Source organism: Crocuta crocuta, unplaced genomic scaffold, assembly GCF_008692635.1.
Source record: "Crocuta crocuta isolate KB4526 unplaced genomic scaffold, BGI_CrCroc_1.0 scaffold48, whole genome shotgun sequence".
Classification (NCBI taxonomy): domain Eukaryota; kingdom Metazoa; phylum Chordata; class Mammalia; order Carnivora; family Hyaenidae; genus Crocuta; species Crocuta crocuta.
Genome location: NW_027533089.1, coordinates 10,255,137 through 10,276,684, shown reverse-complemented (window position 1 = coordinate 10,276,684; position 21,548 = coordinate 10,255,137). Strand labels below are relative to the sequence as shown.

At 36.9% G+C, this 21,548-nt stretch overlaps 1 protein-coding gene across 2 annotated transcripts in view; it reads right to left on the bottom strand.

Annotated features, from left to right (window-relative positions):
* GLMN (glomulin, FKBP associated protein) overlaps positions 1-20,735 on the bottom strand; it is a 31,688-nt gene extending 10,953 nt beyond the window's left edge. For both annotated transcript variants that reach the window (XR_013330697.1, XM_077746017.1), the window contains exons 1-11: positions 20,669-20,735; positions 20,100-20,225; positions 16,225-16,341; positions 14,750-14,858; positions 13,093-13,339; positions 11,274-11,376; positions 4,844-5,031; positions 2,649-2,702; positions 1,215-1,245; positions 1,037-1,126; positions 59-100 (exon numbers count right to left, since the gene is read on the bottom strand). Coding sequence is in view for 1 of the 2 variants with exons in the window: in XM_077746017.1 (XP_077602143.1) it covers positions 59-100; positions 1,037-1,126; positions 1,215-1,245; positions 2,649-2,702; positions 4,844-5,031; positions 11,274-11,376; positions 13,093-13,339; positions 14,750-14,858; positions 16,225-16,341; positions 20,100-20,225; positions 20,669-20,707 (1,146 nt within the window). In the remaining variant the exon portion in view is untranslated. The remainder of the gene's footprint in view (positions 1-58; positions 101-1,036; positions 1,127-1,214; positions 1,246-2,648; positions 2,703-4,843; positions 5,032-11,273; positions 11,377-13,092; positions 13,340-14,749; positions 14,859-16,224; positions 16,342-20,099; positions 20,226-20,668) is intronic.
* Positions 20,736-21,548: the final 813 nt, after the last annotated feature.

Below are 21,548 nucleotides of genomic sequence, written 5' to 3'. Positions count from 1 at the left end.
TATAGTTGTTTATTTTCAATGTAACTCATTATTATTTATCCCCAAAACATTTACATACCAATGTCTCAATGGGACAAAGCGTCATTACTTTGACTAAACCCTGGAAATAAAAACAAACAAAATATCCCAGCATTCAGATAATAATAGATAACACTGACAATAAACAACTATATTATCAATGATGGATACTAAAATTTCAGAGAAGAGAAAGTAGGAAATTTAAAAATCAAGTAAATTTTTCCCCGAGTCTTTCATTCCACTGTTACATCTGAGGAAGCAAAGTACAATCCATTTTTTAAGTAACGTTGAATGGGGATGTTACAAAGCATAAATTTAGAAGCTAAGTGTAATTTATAATTATGTCTAGTGTCAAAAAATGTGTAATTATGTCTAGTGTCAAAAAGTGAAATCAGACATGCAAAATATAATTCATTCATTAAAAACAATCATTATTAATATAATAGCCATATTTTTCTATTTAAATAGTGGAAAAACCAGTTTCTTCATCAACATCTAAAGACCCACCTGGCTATGGTAACTAACAAATAGTACTCAGCAAAATAAATCATAGGAGGGAAAAACAAAATGTCTTTCTAGTAATGAGTCAATGCACACCTTGATGGAGTCCTTAGGACTGGAGTTATGAAAGTAGTAACTTATGAAGTAAAGGAGCTTCATTTCTAAGGTCCCTACAGAAACAAAGTGTAAAAGAAGAAAATTATGTTTTTCCACTAGATGCTACACTATCAACTATGGTAGCCACATACAGCTATTTAGGTTTAAATTAATTTAAATTAAATAAAGTTTAAAATTCAGTACCTTAACTCTAGCTACATTTGAAGTGTTCAATGTGCTACTTGGCTTTAATACTGTATCATAGCTAGAACACTTCCAACATCACAGCAAGTTTTATCGGACACATGGCACTAGAGCTTTCAAAGGAAATGGAGAAGTAGGAGAGGAGTCTGAAAAGACCTTGACTTAATTTCAGAATAGGAAGGGGCTACTTCAAAATCAGAATACCCATTTAACTGACCTGAGGTACAGTAAGAAAGCTCTTGATTTCTAAGTAGTGGTGAAGTAGACTGTTGTCTTCTATTCTCAATAAACCATTCTCCAACAGATCCTACAGAGATACACATATAGCAAAGTCAACAGCTGTGTTTGTGGACAATGACGGTGTGTAAATTACAACAAGAGCAAGCAAATCTTACCACTCCTTTGGAGAAAATGGACTCTTCTGTTCTGGAAGAGAATATTAAAATTTATCAACATGACTTTCTAAACTGTTTTAGAATGACTCTTCATTTTAGGAAAAATAAAGCAAAAACTGAAATTTAAAGACCTTCAAAATGTGTATCATTTAGGAAAAATTCTATTGAAGAACTTAGTCAAAATTCTTAATCCATGTTTGATCAGTCTTTTGACTTGGCTACTGACATCCAATCTGATCCAAATCCACCCACTCAGGGCTTATTTCCTATTGTAACAAATTAATAGATCTTCAACAGTAAGTGCTAAGAAATCAATTGTACATAATATGATTCTATGTATTCCAAATGATTAATCTGTAAAATCTTTTCAATTCTTTTTATACAAGAAAAATAATTAAATGCTTTCCATTTGTGATAATATTTCTTTAAAGGTATATAACCTTTGTTAATTATTTAAGCTCTGTGGCAGAAAATATTATTTAAGGCTCAGGTTTTTATTCTAACCATGCAGGAACTTAAAAGTGTTGTTTTTGTTTAATGACTAAATAGTTTGGAAATCTTAAGAATACAGAACTTAAGATTTAAACCAATACATATTCTCATTGTATGAATATAATAGAGACTAAAAAAGAATGTAAAATCATTAAGACATACATAATACAGTAAATTTACAGAGTTAAAAACTGCTTGTGCCAGGAGACCCTTGGAAATTCCTGCCTTGTAGGCCGAGGCTTTGGACATTTGCCATGTTACAAATCTTCCTTCACCTGGGAAGAGATGGGATTGATAAACTGTCACTAATGTTCCTATAGGATACTACTGAAAGGTCCTGATTGATCGCAAGAGATAATTTCAACATATTACAAGAACATAAAGTCAAAGCATATAGAGTTTTGCAAAATTCTTAAATATCTGTCTGAAAAAAATATACATATTTGTTACTTTGTAATTTTTTTTCAAAGAAAAAGACCTACATTCTTAATGCCTCAAATAAGAGAAGTTGTTGCATATAACCACTGTTAATAATCTAAGATATAAAAAGGTAGAGTCAAGACACCTCCTTCCTTTCAATGCAGTTTACATTGTGACCATGAAGCAAAAACATGGATGGATTTCTTTTATTTACCACCTCACTTAGATGGAGGAGGCTGCAGTGGGACAGAGGTGTTTTAACTTACTAACTTTTGAAATAAGGGAAGAAACCGTAGAAGCAGATGACTGGAAATTCCCTTAGAAGCTATTATTTTAATATTTAAAAGAGATTTCTGTTGTGAAATGTCTGACTCATTTTTGTTTCATATTTACATCACTGTTTTATAAAATAACCAATTAATTAATTAGGGTCTGGCAAAGAGAAGACAGTGTCCCCCACTCTTAACAAGAGCTACTTTAACACTACTATTTAATTCTGAGATGCCATCTAAATGATCTTACCTTTGCAAAAAGACTTCAATGTGCCCCATATTAAATTGCAATAGGTACGATGGGCTAAAACAGACAACATATATATATGTACATATCACACACACATTTTTAGAAATTTTATATACATCAATACTCTTATAGGTTGAATTGCACCCCCCTCAAAAAGGAAATGTTGGAATCCTAACCTCCAGAACTTCAGCATAGGACTTTATTTGGAGATAGGGCTTTCTTTTTTCTTTTTAACTGGGATGGGCACAGGGAGAACTGGAGCCCCCCCACCCCCACCTATGACATCATTCCTGTGAGCCCAAATCCAGTATGATAGGTGTTCTTACGATAAAGGGAAATGTGGACAGAGGTATATACAGAGAGACTGCCACAAGAACATAAAGCCAGATTGGAGTTATACATCTACAAGCCAAGGAACATTAAGGATTGTCAGCAAACCATCAGCACTCAGGGAAGAGGCATGGAACAGATTCTCCCCTCACAGCCCTCTGAAGGAACCAATCCTGCCCATACACTGACTTGGATTTCTATCCTACAGAACTATGAGAAAATAAATTTCTGTTATTTTAAAGCTATCCAATTTGTGGCATTTTATTATGACAGCCTTAGCATACCTAAGTCATTTTGATGGTAGTGTGATTAAGAGTACAGGCTCTAGGGATGCCTGGATGGCTTAATCAGTTAAGCATCTGACTTGATTTTGGCTCAACTCAGTCACGATCTCACAGTGGTGAGATCAAGCTCCATATCAGCTCCGCAATGGGGATGGAGCCTGTGTAAGATTCTCTCTCACTCTCCCTCTGCCCCTCCGCTGGGGTTCTCTTTCTCTCAAAAAGAAAAGTATAGGCTCTAGGGGAAGACAAAACTGTTTGAATCCATCTGTTCTGCTAATTAGTTGTATGATATTAAGTGGTATCTTCACTTGTCTAAGCCTGTTATTTTCATTTGTAAAATGAGAATGTTCTAATTCAGAGTATTATAAAGATTAGATAATGCACATTGCTATCGGCATAATGTTTACTATATGGTGAACATGCAAGTGGTAGTCATTTTTGCAGTATTTACACAGAAATATATCCCCAGGCATATTCATATATAAATATAGAAATGTACACAAAGAAATAATCTATGGTCTGCAAGACAAATACATAACAACTATTATGGATATTAAAGTCCAAGAAGTGTTATGTTATAAAATTATATATTTAAAAAATAACTTTGATAAAGTTTATGGGAAAAGAAGGACAAGGTTAAGATAATTACAACAGGAAGATTCAACTGAAATTGGGTGATGAGTGAACACTTTCCTCGTAAAGTAACATTTAAGGTTACAGATGGTTGTTCTAAGCATATACAAAGGTCCTGTAACAGAAAAGTTCATGACACATTTGAATAAAAAACCAAAAAAGGTCTATGTTATTGGAGCATAGTAGGTGAATCAGGGCAATCAAGCAAGGTTTCAGATAATGTATAAGCTTTTCATGTGTAAAGATTTTTAGACTTTAGAATAATAAAAAAACCACTGAAGGGTTTACATTAAGGGACACCCACCCCCTCCAGCGATAAATGAGCAGTTCCCTCTCTTATAGTACAGGGTGATCCCCAAAGCTTCAAAACCAAGCCCCATTTCACTCTTAAAAAAATTTTACGTAAGTAATCTGTACACCCAACATGGGGCTCTTGAACTCACAACCCCAAGATCAAGAGTCAGATTCTCTTCCAACTGAACAAGCCAGGAGCCCCCAGTTTCACACTTTGACTCTTGTCCCCATCATTATGTCAATATCAATCCTTACCACCCCCAACCACCTTTTCACTATTTGCGTACTACTGAGTACTATAATAATAGACTATATGATTAATAGAAATAGCTTTTGTTTAGGGGCATCTGGGTGGCTCAGTCTGCTAAGTATCTGACTCTTGATTTCAGCTCAAGTCATCATCTCACTGTTCATGGGATCAAGCCCTGCGTTAGGCTCTGTGTTGACAGTGTAGAGCCTGCTTGGGATTCTCTCTCTCCCCCAACTATGTCTGCCCCTCCACCTCTCACGCTGTCTCAAATATTAAAAAAATAGCTTTTGTTTATACTTCATTTAAAATGCATTAGTACATTAATAAACATATGCTGAAAATTAGATAAATTAGTTTGATACTCCTTTTAGAATCACATGAATAAATCAAACACTAACTCCTACCTTAAGACCATTGGAAGCTGATCGATACTGATGCCCTGTACAAATACTAAATAGGCCAGAGAAGCCATAGAGTCTGCTAACTGTTTGTCTTCTTCTTCCTCAAATTCAAGATAATCCCATGTCTTCTTTTTCCTTCCATGATTAAAAATCATTTTGGGGAAAGGATGTCCAATTGCTGATAAAAAACCCTGTTGAAATGGATAAAAAAAGTAAGCTATAGCAGACAGACTCTAGTATGCTCTTCTCACCCTCCCATGCCATATTCACATCCTGTATAATCCTCACCCCTTGAGTGTGGGTGAGACCTGTTGGACTGGCTTCTAACTAACAAAATATGGCAAGATACCACCCCATGATTAGATTTTGTTATGACAAAAAGTAAAAGGATTTTTGCAGATATATCTAAGGTTCCAAACCAGTTGATTTGGGGTTATTAGAAAGGTGGGCTATCTCTGGTGGGCCTGACTTAATCAGGTAGAAGCCTTTAAAAAAGGGTCCATCCAGTATGGGCAAGAGTCAGTAAAGTGTTTGACTCTTGGTTTCAGCTCAGGTCATGGTCTCCCAGCTTTGTGGGTTCCAGCCCTGCATCAGGCTCTGCACTGGCAATGAGGAACCTGCCTGGGATTCTCTCTCTCTCCCTCTCCCACTGTCCCTCCCCTGCACAAGCTCGCATGCTTTCTCTTTCAAAAAGTGTAAGAAAGTGAGCCATAACAAACTACAGAAATCAAAAGGGAAAGTCAAGAACAGCTAAATCAGAATAAATACTGACCTTCCACATATTCACTCATTTATTTAATAAATACTTGAGTGTCAGGCACTAGGCCTGACATTGTGGGGAATTATAAAGTCAAATAAGACTTTTCTAGCCCTCAAGGAAGTAAAATCTGCTGATCCCAGATGGCTCCATTAGTCATTTCAGAACACAAAAAAGAACCAGGGGAAATCATCTGCAGTCACAGGAGACTGCTATTCAGCTACCAGATGCTAAATATATACTGCTGTACTGATTTTCAAAGCCATGCATTCTTGTTATAGCTATAAGAAAAAAAGTTTACTGTGATTGGATTCCAAATGTCCTCTTAACTGTGAAGCTCCATTTCTTCATTCAGCCAATGTTAAAGTATTTTTTCCCAGAGTAAGGTTAGCCTTTTTAAAAAACCATTATACATAACCAGATTCTATAGTGCTGCTTTGGGATTATCTGGGGTCCACCTGTGTGGCCTTCACTATCTACCCACACACCAGCAGTCTTGCTCAGACCCAGGATGTACCTGCCACTCTATAATTCCTCATGGCAGCCTTGGCCCTTTTCTTAGGCATATTTCCATGCCGAAATCCTTGGGACATTCAAGCAGTTCTCTATCAAAAAACTTCTGCCAGGGCACCTGGGTGGCTCTGTCAGTTAAGTGTCTCTTAATTTCAGTTCAGGTCATGATCTCATGGTTCCTGGGTTTGAGACCTGCATCAGGTACCATGCTGACAGCACAGAGCTGCTTGGGATTCTCTCTCTCCCTCTCTCTCTCTGCACCTCCCCAGCTCATGCTCTCTCTCCCCCAAAATAAGTAAACTTAAAAAAAAAAAATTCTGCCAAAGGTGGGACAGCTCAGGCTATCAATCTCAAGCATTCCCACTTACCTATACTTTTCCATCATAGACCTGAAGGCACCTCCTCACTTCATCCCCTACCCTGATTTTACCTCCGCCTGATTGCTTTGTGCTTCCTCACTTCTGTACTGCTCTTTACACTAAGATCTTAAACCTTCTTCTTATACCCTCAATCTCTTCAAAGAATACTTGTTCTATCTTATTGCTCTAATTAAACCTGACTGATTTCTGGTGGAGGCTGCTCATCTTCTCATACCTCTTACACAGCACAAAGAGGAAGGCAAGAGTGGGGAAGGGTGATACAGGTAGAGGCTGGGTATTATCTTGGTTCTTCCTGTACTTTCACACAAAAGCACATGTTCCTTTGAGGCAGCTGCCATACTGCCTTTTTATTGTTCTTATCTCTGCCATATGCTGACTTCCTGGTCATTTCTCCACATTCACTGAAGACTTTGGTACCTGCTCACAATCTTCTCTATCCAACTCCTGGTATGATGTGGGAAAGTTCAATGTTCACATAGGTAAGTCTGCTAACAGGCCAGCCTCATGGTTCTTGATTTCTAAACTCCAGTGACCTTAATTTCGCATTCATTTCAGCACATAATCCCACCCTGAGCCTCTGTCAGCATTTGAATCTATTCCATATTATATACCTAAACTCCAATATCTCATTTTCTAACCAGAACTTCTTATCTTGTCTCTCCTACCAACCTTTTGTACTTCTAACTTCTCTAGTTCTGCGATCCCTTGATCTAACCTATGTATCTGTCCTCTCTTAACTCCCCTTCTTTCCCTGCCCAACCAAGTATTTTTGATCATTTGAACTACTTACACCCTTTATTTCCTTTATGTCCATCTACTCAGTAAAATTCCAGCTCTGGAAAAACAACTACAATCCACCTTCTCTACTTCCACATGCAGTCAACTGACTACTGTTGGAGAAACATCATACACAAATAGACTGTTATCACTATAGCTGTGGTCTCTAATCATAGCTGAGTGCTCAGACTACTAATGCTTTCATAGTCTACTACTATCTCTCTTTTCTTTCCCTTCAGTATTCCAAATCTTTACCAGTTCCTTGAAGCCTCCATTTCTACCTCCTCGTTCTTAAGAGATCTCCTTCACCTAGAAATTTGAGGCCAGTAGGTTTGATTCCCTTCAACTGTAATATTCCATTCCTGCTATAAATTTCCCTGCATACATACCCATGCTTACCTCCTCCAGGTGTCTTTGATCCTGTGACCAGATGTGTGCTCTTGAGCCACACTATTTCAGTTATCCCATTGTACTTCTTTTCCTCCTCTAATGGTTCATATCCCTTCAAGTCTGTAAATACACATGCTCAAACCTCCCTATCTCCCTTATTACCTTCCTACCCAAGCCCATGTCTTCTAGCTACTGTTTCTTGTTTCCTACCTATCCTCTTTTGAAGAACACCTTATACTATCTGTCCTCTATTTCTCATTTTTCATGCATTCCTTTATCTACTCCACTGTTTTTTGTCTCCAACACTCCACTTAAACTGTTCTTGCAAAGATTATCAATGCCATCTTCCTAAATCCAATGGATACTTTTCAACTTTATTATAGGTTCTCTCTACTGCATTTAACACTACCAATCACTTCTTTTTTCCTGACATTCTACTACTCTAGTTTCTGTGATACTTGTATGGCCTCTGTGGCCCTTCTTTCTTGGTCTCTCTGGAGGACTTATCTTAAGTATTGGTACTCTGTAGGGTTCAGTCCTAAACCCTTTTCTTTTCTTTAGGCATAACTCTTTAGATGACCTCATCAAAATTTCATCATCATTCAAAATTTGTTCCTTAAAAACCTGCTCTCTAGGAATTGGTTATATATTAAGAAATTACTGCCATTCTTGCTAGATGTCATAATGGATCATGGTTGCTTTTATAGAGGTCCTTACTAATTAGAGAAGCATAGTTAAAAGACTTATGGATGAAATGACAGGTCTAGGACTTGCTATAAAATACCATACTAGGGAAAACAAAGGAGGATAGATAAAACAAGACTGGCAAAATGTCAAAAATTGTTAAAGCTGGGTAATGGTTACATGAGGGGTTACATTATTTTGTTCTTTCCACTTTTCTGAATGCTTTTAATTACCTTAATAAAAAAAATTTTTTTAAGCACAAAATACCTTGTTCTTTGCTCTGTATTTTCTATCTCAGTCACTGGCACTTTCATCTGCCCAGTTACCCAAGCACAAAACTTCATCCATGAATCAACGTTTTAACTATATTTCTAAATCCAATTAACGACCAAATTTTGTCGATTTCACCTAATATGACGTTTTTTTATTTTGCCCTCTCCTCCTCATCTCTACCATTTCCGTAATCAGGATCCCATTATTTCTCACTTAATTCCCAAAACACACCTAAGGATCTCCCTATTTTCAATCTTATTTCTGTTAAATTCAACTTCCACTGAAGTGATGAATCCAAAACAATTACATTACTCCCAGGCTTAAAATCCTGTAACAGTTACCAACTTTCATAGCTATTTTCTCAAAATAGAGTACATATACATGGTAATTTTTATACTGTATCCATGGGATTATACTGTACTCTAATATTGCTAACAGTGAAGAGGCCCCAGTCTCTTATGTACTCCTGGGAAAATCCCTCCCTTTACCTCCACATCACTCTTAACCTCTTCCCTACTATCTTGACCATCAGCATTAACTCCATTAACTATGTAAGCCTATTTATATCATCTCTTATCCTCAGAATCTAGTTCCCCTAAATTTCTGACATCTCCTCTTCGAAACCCTTCTCCTACCTCTTCTCAGATTTCAGATACCCTTCAAGTATGGCCTGTGGAACTTATAGTGGACAGCAAAATTCATTCTTCTTGAAATGGTCTCTTCCCGGGGCGCCTGGGTGGCTTAATCGGTTAAGCGTCCGACTTTCGCTTAGGTCATGATCTCACAGTTCATGGGTTTGAGCCCCATGTCGGGCTCTGTGCTGACTGCCAGCTCAGTGCCTGGAGCCTGTTTCAGAGTCTGTATCTCCCTCTCTCTCTGGCCCTCCCCTGCTCATGCTGTCTCTCTCTCTCCTAGAAATAAATAAAAATATTTTTTAAAAAAATAAATAAAATAAAATAGAAATAAAAAAAAAAGAAATTAAAAAAAAAAGAAATGGTCTCTTCCCTCTTTTGCTCTAAAAGAAACCTGACTCCTCTGACAACTACTTTCTCTGCAAACCTCTCACAGGGTTGTTATTTTTTCACCCATACCCACTATGCCAAGCCTGGAAGTATTCTCCTTGCTGCTTCTAGACCATTCTCCCCCTTCCTCTCTAAAACTCTTAGCTTTGAAACTTATTTCATATGACTATATTACATCTACCACAAGGTCACACCATTAATTGGGTTTCTGACATTATTCTTGTCATAATTCTGTGTAATTTAACGTACAACCAAAGATCTTCTTAATACCCTGGAATCTCTGCTACTTTACTTTGACTAGTCCAATGACTTCAGCCTTAACCTTCTCCTCAGAATACTCACTCCATGGTCATACCCCAAACATTATTAATAACTAACTTTTCCACAGTGTAATTTCAAGCATTCTGTTCTTTAACCTCCTATCCTTTCAGGTCATTCTGTTTAGTAACCTAGCTCTGACAACTTGTCAGTCACACCAGGACCCACAATTCAGTGATCTCATCATCATCTATTCACTGCCTCTTACATTTAGTATGTGCTAACTTCCCTCCTTACTCAGCTTAAATTCTACTGTGCATCACAGTCACTTCCCTGCATACATGCTCAGTGCCGTTGCCTCTCTCTTACTTTGTAGAACTCACACGGTTCTCAAAACCCTTTCTTCCTATGTTGCACCTACCATCCTACAGCTGAACATGGCTGAAGAAAACCCACAACCACAGTGGCTGCTCTAAACTGAAATTCACAGGGTACCTGGGTGGCTCAGTTGGTTGGGCGTGTGACTTCAGCTCAGGTCATGATCTCACCGTTTGTGGGTTTGAGTTCCACATCGGGCACTGTGCTGGCAGCTAGCTCGGAGCCTGGAGTCTGCTTCGGATTTTGTGTCTCCCTCTCTCTCTGACCCTCCCTTGCTCATGCTGTCTCTCTCTCTCTCTCAGAAATGGATAAAACATTAAAAAAAGAAAATTAAAAAAAAACTGAAATTCATGACTATCAATCTCAGCTACATATTTTTCCATATTTCACATTAGTTCCCTAATATAGAATCTTAGCACACTTAAAAATACTTCTACATTAAGCCAAATTACTTTTCAAATAAAATATACTCATTTCTAGAGTTATTTTGAAAATATTTATCATGACCCTTAAAAATGAGGACAGCCTGTGGCACAGAGATTCCATTTCCAGGAATTTAAGAAAACAAAGAAATATACAAAGATTTGGTTAAAAGGATACTTATCAGACTTAACAGTTAACAAAAGAAAACTGGGATTGTTCTATAATAATGAAAAACTGGAGAAAATCTAAGTGTTGAGCTAGATGGCCTAGGTTAAACATATTATGCAAGGTCCATACAGTGGAATACTATGTACAATGGAAAGATAATGGAAAAATATTCATAATATGCTAAGAGAAACAAAGTACATTACAAAAGGATATGTATGATAGAATCCTTTCAAAAATTACTCACACATATGTATATAACTATAAAAGCAAAATCTAGAAGATGTTAATTTCATACTGCCTAATTAGTAACGTTATCAACTTACATGCCCACCTGCAGTACATGAGAATATAGAAAGACAAGATTTTAAATTATAGCAGATTTTATGGCAGATTAAATTAGCTGTACTTACTATTATTTCAGATGCAAAACATCTTAAAGGATCATCTCCAGCTTCTTTAGACTGCTCAAAGAATTGTGCTGTCAGTAAAGGGCATTTCAAGCTTTTGAAACAACTAAGGTAATAAGAAATGGGTTACTGTAAATATAGGATTTCCTAAGTATAAAATACCTAGTTCTATAAACATATCCAAGCTAATATTACATGAAAAATAACATCAGAACCAAAAACTCAATGGCTTATAAAACTGGTGATGTAAAGATCCTTCTTACTAGTATTGGGGAAAGTATGAGAAGACCTTGCTAGACTCAATATGGTAAGACTGACTTCCATCACTGGACTATATCAATGATTACTGAATGTTTGTTTGAGGATCATTTCTATTCCATGATGTAGTTTTTATCAGTTCAAGGAAAAATCGGGACAATGTAATTTTTTTCATAAAGCTATATTTGTTTTCTTTAGGAAACCAAACTTTATTATATGATTAAGCCTTTCCTATTTCTTTAGTTTAAATATTTTTACTTTCATGAAAAAATAGTAACACTTTTAGTCTCCAACATTTAAAAGATAAAATTATTGATCCATGTAATTAAGTAATCTAGTCCAACACTGTCCAACAGAAATATAATACAAGCCCCATATATAACTCAAAAGCTTTTAGTAGTCACATTAAAAAAGAAACAAGGGGAATTTTAATAATTTATCTTACTAACTCAATATATCTGAAATACTACTATCTGAATATGTTAATATAAAAATTATTGAGGTATTTTGATTTTTTTTATAACAAGTCTTCAAAATCTGGGAACATTTTATACTTAGAGCACATCTTAATCTTTTCTTTAATAGTTTATTGTCAAGTTGGTTTCCCTATAACACCCAGTGCTCATCTCCACAAGTGCCCTCCTCCATGTCCATCACCCCCCTCCCCTCCAACCCCCATCAGTCCTCAGTTTGTTCTCAGCATTCAAGAGTCTCTCATAGTTTGCCTCCCTCTCCCCCACTATTTTTCCCTTTTTTCCCCACGTTCCTCCATTAAGTTCCTCCTAATCCGCCTAGACAGAGCACATCTTAATTTGGACTATCCATATGTCAAGTGCTTGATACCCATATAGAACAGTGCATGTTTAGTCTATACTGCCCCTGGATTGAATGCTACTGGGCACTGTTACTGTTTTTGTGGTCAAGTTGGATGTTAAACTGTCTGGTGCTGCTTCTGTTGCTTTCAAACGGAGAGTAAAAACACAATTCCCCCACAGAAAGACCAGATTCTTTGAGCTACACCTATCTATTTCCCCCACTTTTATTATTCACTTACTATGATGAATAAACCAAGTCAAAGAAGAATATCAAGTAAACAAATGGATTTTGGTTCTTAATTTTTAAAAATGAAGAACATGGCATTTAATGAGGCATGGACCACTGAACCCCATAATCTTGTAAAATTCAAAATCTGAAACTAGACTTCTAACTTTCATGGCAAAAANAGTAACCTGGTCACACACTAGGAAAAGCCTGAAATACACATTCATGCTTTTCATTTGTTTGGGAGCTAAGTGTCTCAGGGTATAGTCACTACCTTGCCTGTTCTAAGTTTCTAATGAAACCACCAAATGTTGTTCACATCATCATAGTATACAGTAGCCTTTAGTACTTAAACAAATCAGAACTCTGTGTTCATAGCCCAACTTCATCCAATAAGTCTCCTTTAAGAAGGGATGGTGCAAAAATGGAAAAAAAAAAAAAAAAAAACCACACAGCAATATAAAATAACTAAGCTATCACTTACTTAATTCCATTGTGAAATGTTATAAAAAAATATACTTACAATTTCAGTAATTCATCCTTTAACTTTTCATTTTCACTTTCCACTGAATTTTCTTTGTCATTAATGACTTCTTCCACAAAAGGCTTAGTGAATTCTATTAAGGCCTTGCAACACTGACAAAGGCCATACTCATCTGTTTGTATTTGTTCTTTTGAGTATGGAACAGGAAGGAGAGATAGCTGACTCCAAAGAGTGGACAGTGCTAATCCAACTGAATATGCCTTGTTGTTATGAAGTTTCTGAATCACTAAAACAGAAAGCAAGGTGTGACTTGAGGTAGCTCCATCAAGTATTCTGAACATAGGATAAGTCCAGTAAACACAGAATCATAACAAACATTTTTTAAAAAATGTTGTAACAATGAATCACTGGGTTCTCCTGAAACTAACACTACACTGTATGTTAACCAACTTGACTTTAAATAATAAAAAAATAAAAATAAAACATACTGTAACAACTCTGAAATCAGGATAACATAGCTTAATTGGTAGGTTTTTTTTCCTTCTTAGTGGTGTATGCAATATTGGAGCATCTTACAATCATGGCACCTTACAATAGATGCCATGAAATCTTGTCTAAGTATGTTTCCAACAGTTTATGTGGTTAAGACAGAAACACTTCATTCCATATTTTGTGGTTGTTATAAGTATCAAATAAGAGATAGAAATACAAAGAAATATATTTGTAAAATATAAAACACTATAATAATGAGAGGTAGTATTATTAGATTTTCATTTCTAGGAGACTGAATATTTCAAGCAGTACACAGCTTTATTCCCATTTAAAATGGATTTACTCTAACTTCTGACTCTGGGTCCTTCTAGCAGATTCTGAGTTACATGTAAGTCACAAAATGAAAAAGCAGTCTGCTCACGGATACTGTCTGCTCTGGATGCTAAGGTCCACCGCTTAACAATAATGTTACTGCACTCAACCATGAAAACTTTTCTTTCTTCACTTGTTTCATTCAGCAGCACCTTTGCTATTCCCAACCTCAACTTCCCAATACAGGGAATGATCAATGCCTCACGTGATACTGTTTTTAACCAAGGTACATGACCTACCACAATCCTATCAGAATGAGTACTACAGACACCACAGAGGCAATCCTTTAAATATGTTTACAGGGAAAATTCTAGATATAACTTGCAGATGAGAAGATTAGGCAAAAAGCTAAAGATTACAACACAGTCCCTGAAAATAGTGTGATATTCAACAAAATCTATTCTGGGTACCCAACTGCACAGGTATTGTCATCTTTCTATAGGCAGTAGAATTCAAATGGGTACTGCTATTGCTAATTTAAAAAAAGTACTCAATAGGGGTGCCTGGGTGGTTTAGTCAGTTAATCGTCTGACTTTCACTTAGGTCATGATCTCGCGGTTCGTGGGTTCGAGCCCCGCGTCGGCCTCTGTGCTGACTGCCAGCTCAGAGCCTGGAGCCTGTTTCAGTCTGTGACTCCCTCCCTCTCTCTCTGACCCTCCCCTGCTCACGCTCTCTCTCTCTCTCTCCTAGAAATAAATAAAACATTAAAAAAAAAAAGTACTCAATAATTAGTCATATATTTTACTTTGGTGTAATATTAACATTTTAGAGTAATTTCAGTAACTTAATACAGATAAAACAAGAAACACTTAGATATCAAAATACTCATTACCTGTTTGTAATGGCTGAAGTAAAAGAAGAATAATCTGAGATATCTGTTTTCCAGAGGGCTCTTCAATCAGTTCAAGCAAACCCAACAATAATTCCTTTGGATTACATAACTATAAAAATATTCACAATTGAACCTATTTAATACAAGTTGTATTTAAAGCCACATGATTACTAGTTTTAAAAGGCAGCATATCCTGAGAAACTACTATTTTTGCTTAAGAGTAAAACACCTCATATAACTGTTAAAAAAAAATACACTAGCAAAACACAGAACCTGATTGTCAAATCGCCATAAAACTAGAAAGAAATAAGACTGAGTCTCTTAATAGACAACTACATTTTGAAGACTTAAATTCCTGGCTACAGGAAAAGTCAGAAAAAGAGGGAGAAGGAGGAACTTGATTACCAGACCTGAGGTTTCTTTTGAGCCTTGCCAGTCTACTCTTAAGGCTACCTTAGTAGTTTCTCAGGCTTCCAACAGGTGGGCCCTTATGATCTCACACTGCCATGGTATTTCTGAGTGTAATCTCTTTTGTCTTTCCTGAACAGATGAAACTTTGCCTTGTGTTCTGACTAGGCATAATCACCTGACTTGCCTTGTTTCTTCTCTTTTTTAAAGTCCTCATAGTTAGTAACTACTGTCTAGAAGCTGTTTCCTCTTTCCAAGTACTGTATATATTTTTATTTGTATTGATCTCTTAAGTAGATTCTTAAAATGTCCTTTTCCTTAGATTTTATCTTTCTTTACCATCATTTTTGACTTTTAACTCTAGTAACCTTTCCCCAACAGTCTCTAAGGTAGTTGGTCACAACTAATCTACATCCTATTGCCATGTCCACTGTGATCATTTTGCATTCTAGGTTTTTTTATATTCTTTTAGGGAACATACCACAGAGAAAAGAGCACTGACATTTGCTAGTTGCAATGTTACTAAAAGAACAGTGTGACCTTGAACTGCCTCTCTAAACCTTGAATTCCAGACCTATACAATAAACTACTTATTAAAAATAGAATCTTTTAAATTTGACGTTTATTTATTATTGAGAAAGAGAGAGAGACAGAGACAGAGACAGAGCACAAGCAGGGGAGGGGCAGAGGGGGAGACACAGAATCTGAAGCAGGCCAGAGCCCGACGCGGGGCTTGAACTTACAAACCATGAGATCATAACCTGAACCAAAGTCAGACACCTAACCGATGAGCCACCCCAGGTGCCCCAAATAGAATTTTTAAGTATCTTCTTTGAGATTCTGAATCAGTGGGTCTGAGATGAATTAGATAATTCTACCCAGAAATTTGGAAAAATGGAAACAGACTTGCTCATCCAGTCATTAAGATTGGGCCTTTTCTCCAGAGTCCCCTCCCATATATTTATGAACTAAAAGCTTTGTCACCCAAAACAAGCATTAAACATTAAAGGGTATTACAAAATACTGCTGGCTACTATGACAAAGTGAATCTAATTTTGTTCACTTACCTTTACCAATAAATCAAGCATCAGAAGATAATATTTTCTTTTCTCATCTTCCTTATTCCACAGAAGACATCGAACAACAGAACCAACAAGATTCCAGCCCATATTCTTGATGATGACCTGTAAAAACATTTCACAGTAAAGCAAATACTGCCATCTATAGGACTCTTACACTGAGCTTTCTGATCTTGAAGCGGCTTAGAATTTCCTCTGAAAGAGATAAGATGAGGCAAATGAAGTGTAGCATTTAACCAGGAACTTCTTAGGGTTGGCTGCTAACAAATAAAACCTTTTAAGATAGTTTCTAATACTTTCACTGAGGAAATGTGAATGGGCTTTTACTTTAAATCAGTCAAGTTCATGATTGAAATAGTTGTATTTCCAACGAGAGTTAATTTATTTAATATGAGCAAATACTTAATTTTCATGGAGAATTTTGCTCTCCTGATTCATAAAGAAATCCACCCAATGCTCATGAACATTTTCAAGTTCCTTGGAAAATCTGCAAATATGTTATAATTATGTAACTTATGTAAATGAAAGGGATGCCACTTCAGTTACTTTTTCTCCTATATACAAGTTGCTTCTACTTCAAAGATATTTCAGAATGCTTATCACATAAGTAAAAGTTTATCTATTTAATTAGTGAGTCATATTAACCATCAAAACCACTATTTTCAGAACTATCAACAATATACTCCACTTCTCTGGCTTGATTTTACTTCAACTCATCAGTATTTATCAAGAATATACTACTATATGTCAAGTCCCTAAAATATTCTGGTGCTAGAAATAAAACAAGGAACATATTAGGTAAGATCTCTATCATCACAGAATTTACATGCTAGGTTCACACAAAAATAAAACAAACCCACAAATTTGGGGAGGAAGACAGTTAAGTACAATACTCCTTCCATGACCCCACTCTCATAAGATAATAAAGGTAGAGGATAAGGTATAGCAGAAGAGTCCCTTCCATCTAGGGAAGACAAGAGAGGCTTCCCAAAAGAGGCAATAGCTAAGCTAAGGCTTGTTAGTTAAGTCTGTCAGGCATAAATAGCTGGGAAACACATTCAAGGCTCTGAAACAGCAAGGTATAAAGGTAAAAGACTTAACATGTCCTAGAGAACTAGCAACAGAATATGTTAGGGTCCGTGAACAAATAGCTTACAAAAGAGGAAATATTATTTACATTTTGGCTCATTTATCAATTGGACATTTCAGTGTTCATCTTTATCAATCTGCATGTGCTCCCTATATGTGCTTCGGATTCTGTGTACCCCTCTCTCTCTGCCCCTCCCCTGCTCATGCTCTGTCTCTCTCAAAATAAATAAACATTTAAAAAATAAATAAACCCTGTCTTACTGGGGCACCTGGGTGGCTCAGTCAGTTAAGCATGTGACTCTTAATTTCAGCACAAGTCACATTGTCACTGTCCTAAGATCAAGCCCTGCAGCATCTCCCAGGTGGACATGAAGCCTGCTTAAGATTCTCTTCTCCCCTCTGTCCCTCCCCCGACATTTCTCTCAATAAAACAAAACAGAACAGACCAGAAACACTGGTCTTATCAATGTCTGAACCTTTGGATTTAGCAGACCACACATTACAAAGGTGATTTTCAAGCTACTAAGGGGTACCTAGGTGGCTCAGTGAATTAATCACCTGATTCTTCTTGCTTTAGGCTCAGATCACAATCTCATTGTGTGTTTGAGCCCTGAGATTGGCTCTGTGTTGACAGTGAGGAGCCTGCTTGGGATTTTCTCTCTCTCTCTCTCTCTCTCAAAATGGGTGGACAAATTAAAAATATTTTTTTAAATGTTTGTTTATTTTTGAGAGAGAAACAGAGCATGAGCAAGGGAGGGACAGAGAAAGCAGGAGAATCCGAAGGAGGCTCCAGGCTCTGAGCTGTCAGCAGAGAGCCCCATGCTGAGCTCAAATCCAGGAATCGCTAGATCATGACTAGAGCTAAAATCGGACACATAACCAACTGAACCACCCAGGCACCCTCCTCACCCCATATGGTGAATCTTAATAGTCTTTAAAAATTTTTTTGTGGGGGGAGGCGCCTGGGTGGCTCAGTCAGTTAAGTGTATGACTCTTGGTTTTGGCTCAGGTCATGATCTCACGGTTTCATGAGTTCTAGCCCTGCATCAGGCCCCATGCTGACAGTGCAGAGCCTGCTTGGGATTCTCTGTCTCTCTCTCTCTACCCCTCTCCCACTTGCACTGTCCCTGTCTCTCTCAAAATGAATAAATAAACTTTAAAAAAATTAAAAAATAAAAAAGACTCACTACGCTCAAAAATATTACAATCAATTAATTTCTAAGAGAGATACACAAATCAAGATTTTAATCTGTTTTTTGACTGAGCTCCAAATATTACTTTTCAACTGCCCGCTACATCTTAAACTTAACATTTCCAAAGTAAATTTCCTTGCACCCCTTCAAGAAATTCTCTTCTTAGGTTGCCCTTTTCTACTCAGGTTATAATATATATTCTATCCCCCTAGAGGCTAGAAATCCAGTCATTTTTGTTACCTCTCTTTTTCACTCCCACAATCAATTTGCGCCACCCCCCCCATGCCCCGTATCCCCTAAAACTTCCTCGCAAGTGCTACACAGTGCTAAGTGGAGAGTAGTTAAGAGCTCTGAAACCAAACAGGTCTGAACCCTGGATGTGACATAAAAGCTAACTTACTTCTGGACAAGTCACTTATCTTCTATTAACTGTTTCCTTATCTACAAAATGAATTTAATAGTACCCTATGGGATTCTGGGAGGCTAAATGAGTTTAACAGATGTAAAGCATTTTAGACAGCATCTGGCACATAGTAAATGCTTAATAAATATTAACTATTATTAATTTTATTATTATTAGCTCTAAGTAAAATACTCTCAAAGATTATCCTCTGAGAACACAATTGGGAAACATCAAGAAGTTAAGGAGAATATTAAATTTACTCTATTTGGGGCTACAAAGGCACTATAAATACATACCCAAAAAAATGTATTAAATTAAATGTCCTAATTTTTTAAAAAAGAATTTCTTTAAATAAAAAAGGAATAAACCCTTTGAACTACTACGCATGATTTAAAAGTTTTAGTAGTGTCCTAAACACAATCAAGGTGCCCTGGTTATAATCAGAGACCAGCATGACTAGACTGTGATAAACCAAAAAAACTTCCACATAAATAAATAGTACTGTAAATGAAGAAAGAGTGTGTTCCTGCAAAGAAGATGATCTTTTCTTGCACAAGAAAGCAAGCACAAAGACAGACCATTTAGCGTGTTTTCAATAGTGTGTCCCAGGAAAAAGCTGTTCCTGATCCCAAAAAGATCCTTTTCCTATGTTGAGAATGATTTCTTAGATAATCATAGCTGGATGATAATGGCCATTAAACCCATCTAGGGCTCCCCCTATTCCAATTCTATGCACCCAAAAAGAATTATCTTACTTAATATTTGGTTTTCCATATACATCTGGCTGAAGGAAAAGAATGTGCTGTTCACCAAAAATGAGTATATAGGCTGCCTGATACTTATAATACAAAATATAAATTAATAATCCAAATGCCATTTTTATACCTAAAGCAGAAGTAATCCCTAATCTTTTAAAGCACTTTACTCATACTTCAACTATAGCACTTATTTCATTTATTCTGCCTTCTTATTGCTAGTTATTTACATGTTTATCTCTTCCAGGAGACTATTATAAACACTTTCAAGAATATAAGTAGCCCTAATTCTTTTTTTGTTTTCCACATTCCTAGTGTAGAAAGTTGATTCTTAAATGTTTAATGAATAGGTGAAAGAATAATATCATGTGACTATTATCATTCTAATAAAGACTAAAAAGTACTCATAAAGATTGTACTTACCCTATTCTTTTCATTTTGAATAATTTCTAATAGCTGCTCTATATGCCCTTCATCTATGCATCTTTGACCCGCTAACTGAAACAGGCCAAAATCTTCTTCTTTAAAGTCTTGTTCTTCTAGGATTTGCTGACAAAAACAAAATGAAGACAAAACAAACTCAGGTGAATAAAAATTCAATAACTACTTGCTTAATTTCTCTGGGAAAAAAGAGAAAATCTGTTTAAGTTCTAGGTAAATTGCACATAAGCATATGTATGAAAATTAGGACAAGCCGAATAAGTACCATAATGAATGATCTTGAAATCAACTCTGCCAAAAAATTCTACAATAAGGATCAGTATTAAAAATTTAAAAGCTTACTTAGACAAGTAGGTCACTTGGAGAAATAATCCAATCTGCCTTCTGGCCCTCCTGCTATTTACTCACAGGTCAAACAAAGCAAGGATTAAAGAAGGTAAGCAATTTGACCCTAAATGTAACTAAAAATAATCTGTGCTTTGCCCACATTTTAAAAGGTATTTAACTTTACCAAACCCCCCCCTCCCAAAAAAACCCAAAAAAACCCTTACACATCTCTTTATTATGGATTGAAGTTCTTCCACAGCCATTCCTCTTTATTTTTCCTGGTTTTGATGCTGAAATATAAAACAGTTAACTATCAGTGATATTAAAGCATTAATACATGTTTCATTCTTATGAATTATTAGTAAATACAGTAAGGAAAATGTCAAGTTTTAAAACTGAAGTGTTTTTATTGAAAGTATCTAGCCTAAGGGGGGAAAAATGTTGCATCTTTTTAGAGCAGTTTTGAAAGATACACTTGAAAAAAAATATTCTCTAGGGTACACCCAACAGGTGCGCAAATTTGATTATGTAAATGGCTTTTAAAAAGCCATTTCTTTTTTAAAACATTTCCAAAAAGTGTTCCTGAAGTCAGTTCTAACCCTTAGGGAATTAAAACAAATTTTTTAATGTTCCACTTGACAAAAATTGTAGTCAACACAACTCACCCAGAATGGGTGAAAGTTCAGATGCCCAGAGAGGGTCCAAGTGTGACCTGGACATTCCTCTGTTAAGAGATGCAGTCCCCCCAAATAATCCAGTTAGTGTAATCATTACATCGCCCGGAGACGAGGCAACCGGCAACCCTCAGGAGAGCACCGTTCCGTTCCCGCAGGCCACCGTTCCTCCTGGCGGGAAAGATAGGCCCCAGCCCCGCAGTGGGGACACGGGTCAGCCGGGTTTCACGGCCACGCGCTTCAGGGCGGATAAAGCCCCGGAGCGCGTGCGGGCGGCATCCAAGGGAAGCCATTTCTCCCGATTCCTGCTCGCCTAAGCGTTCGGGCCCCAGGACGTCGCGGGGCCTTGCGGGCCGTGGCGCCCGGTGCCTCTGCGGGTCACGGCTGGCCGCGAGCCCGGGCCGTCCCGGACTTCCAGGTGGGTCTACTT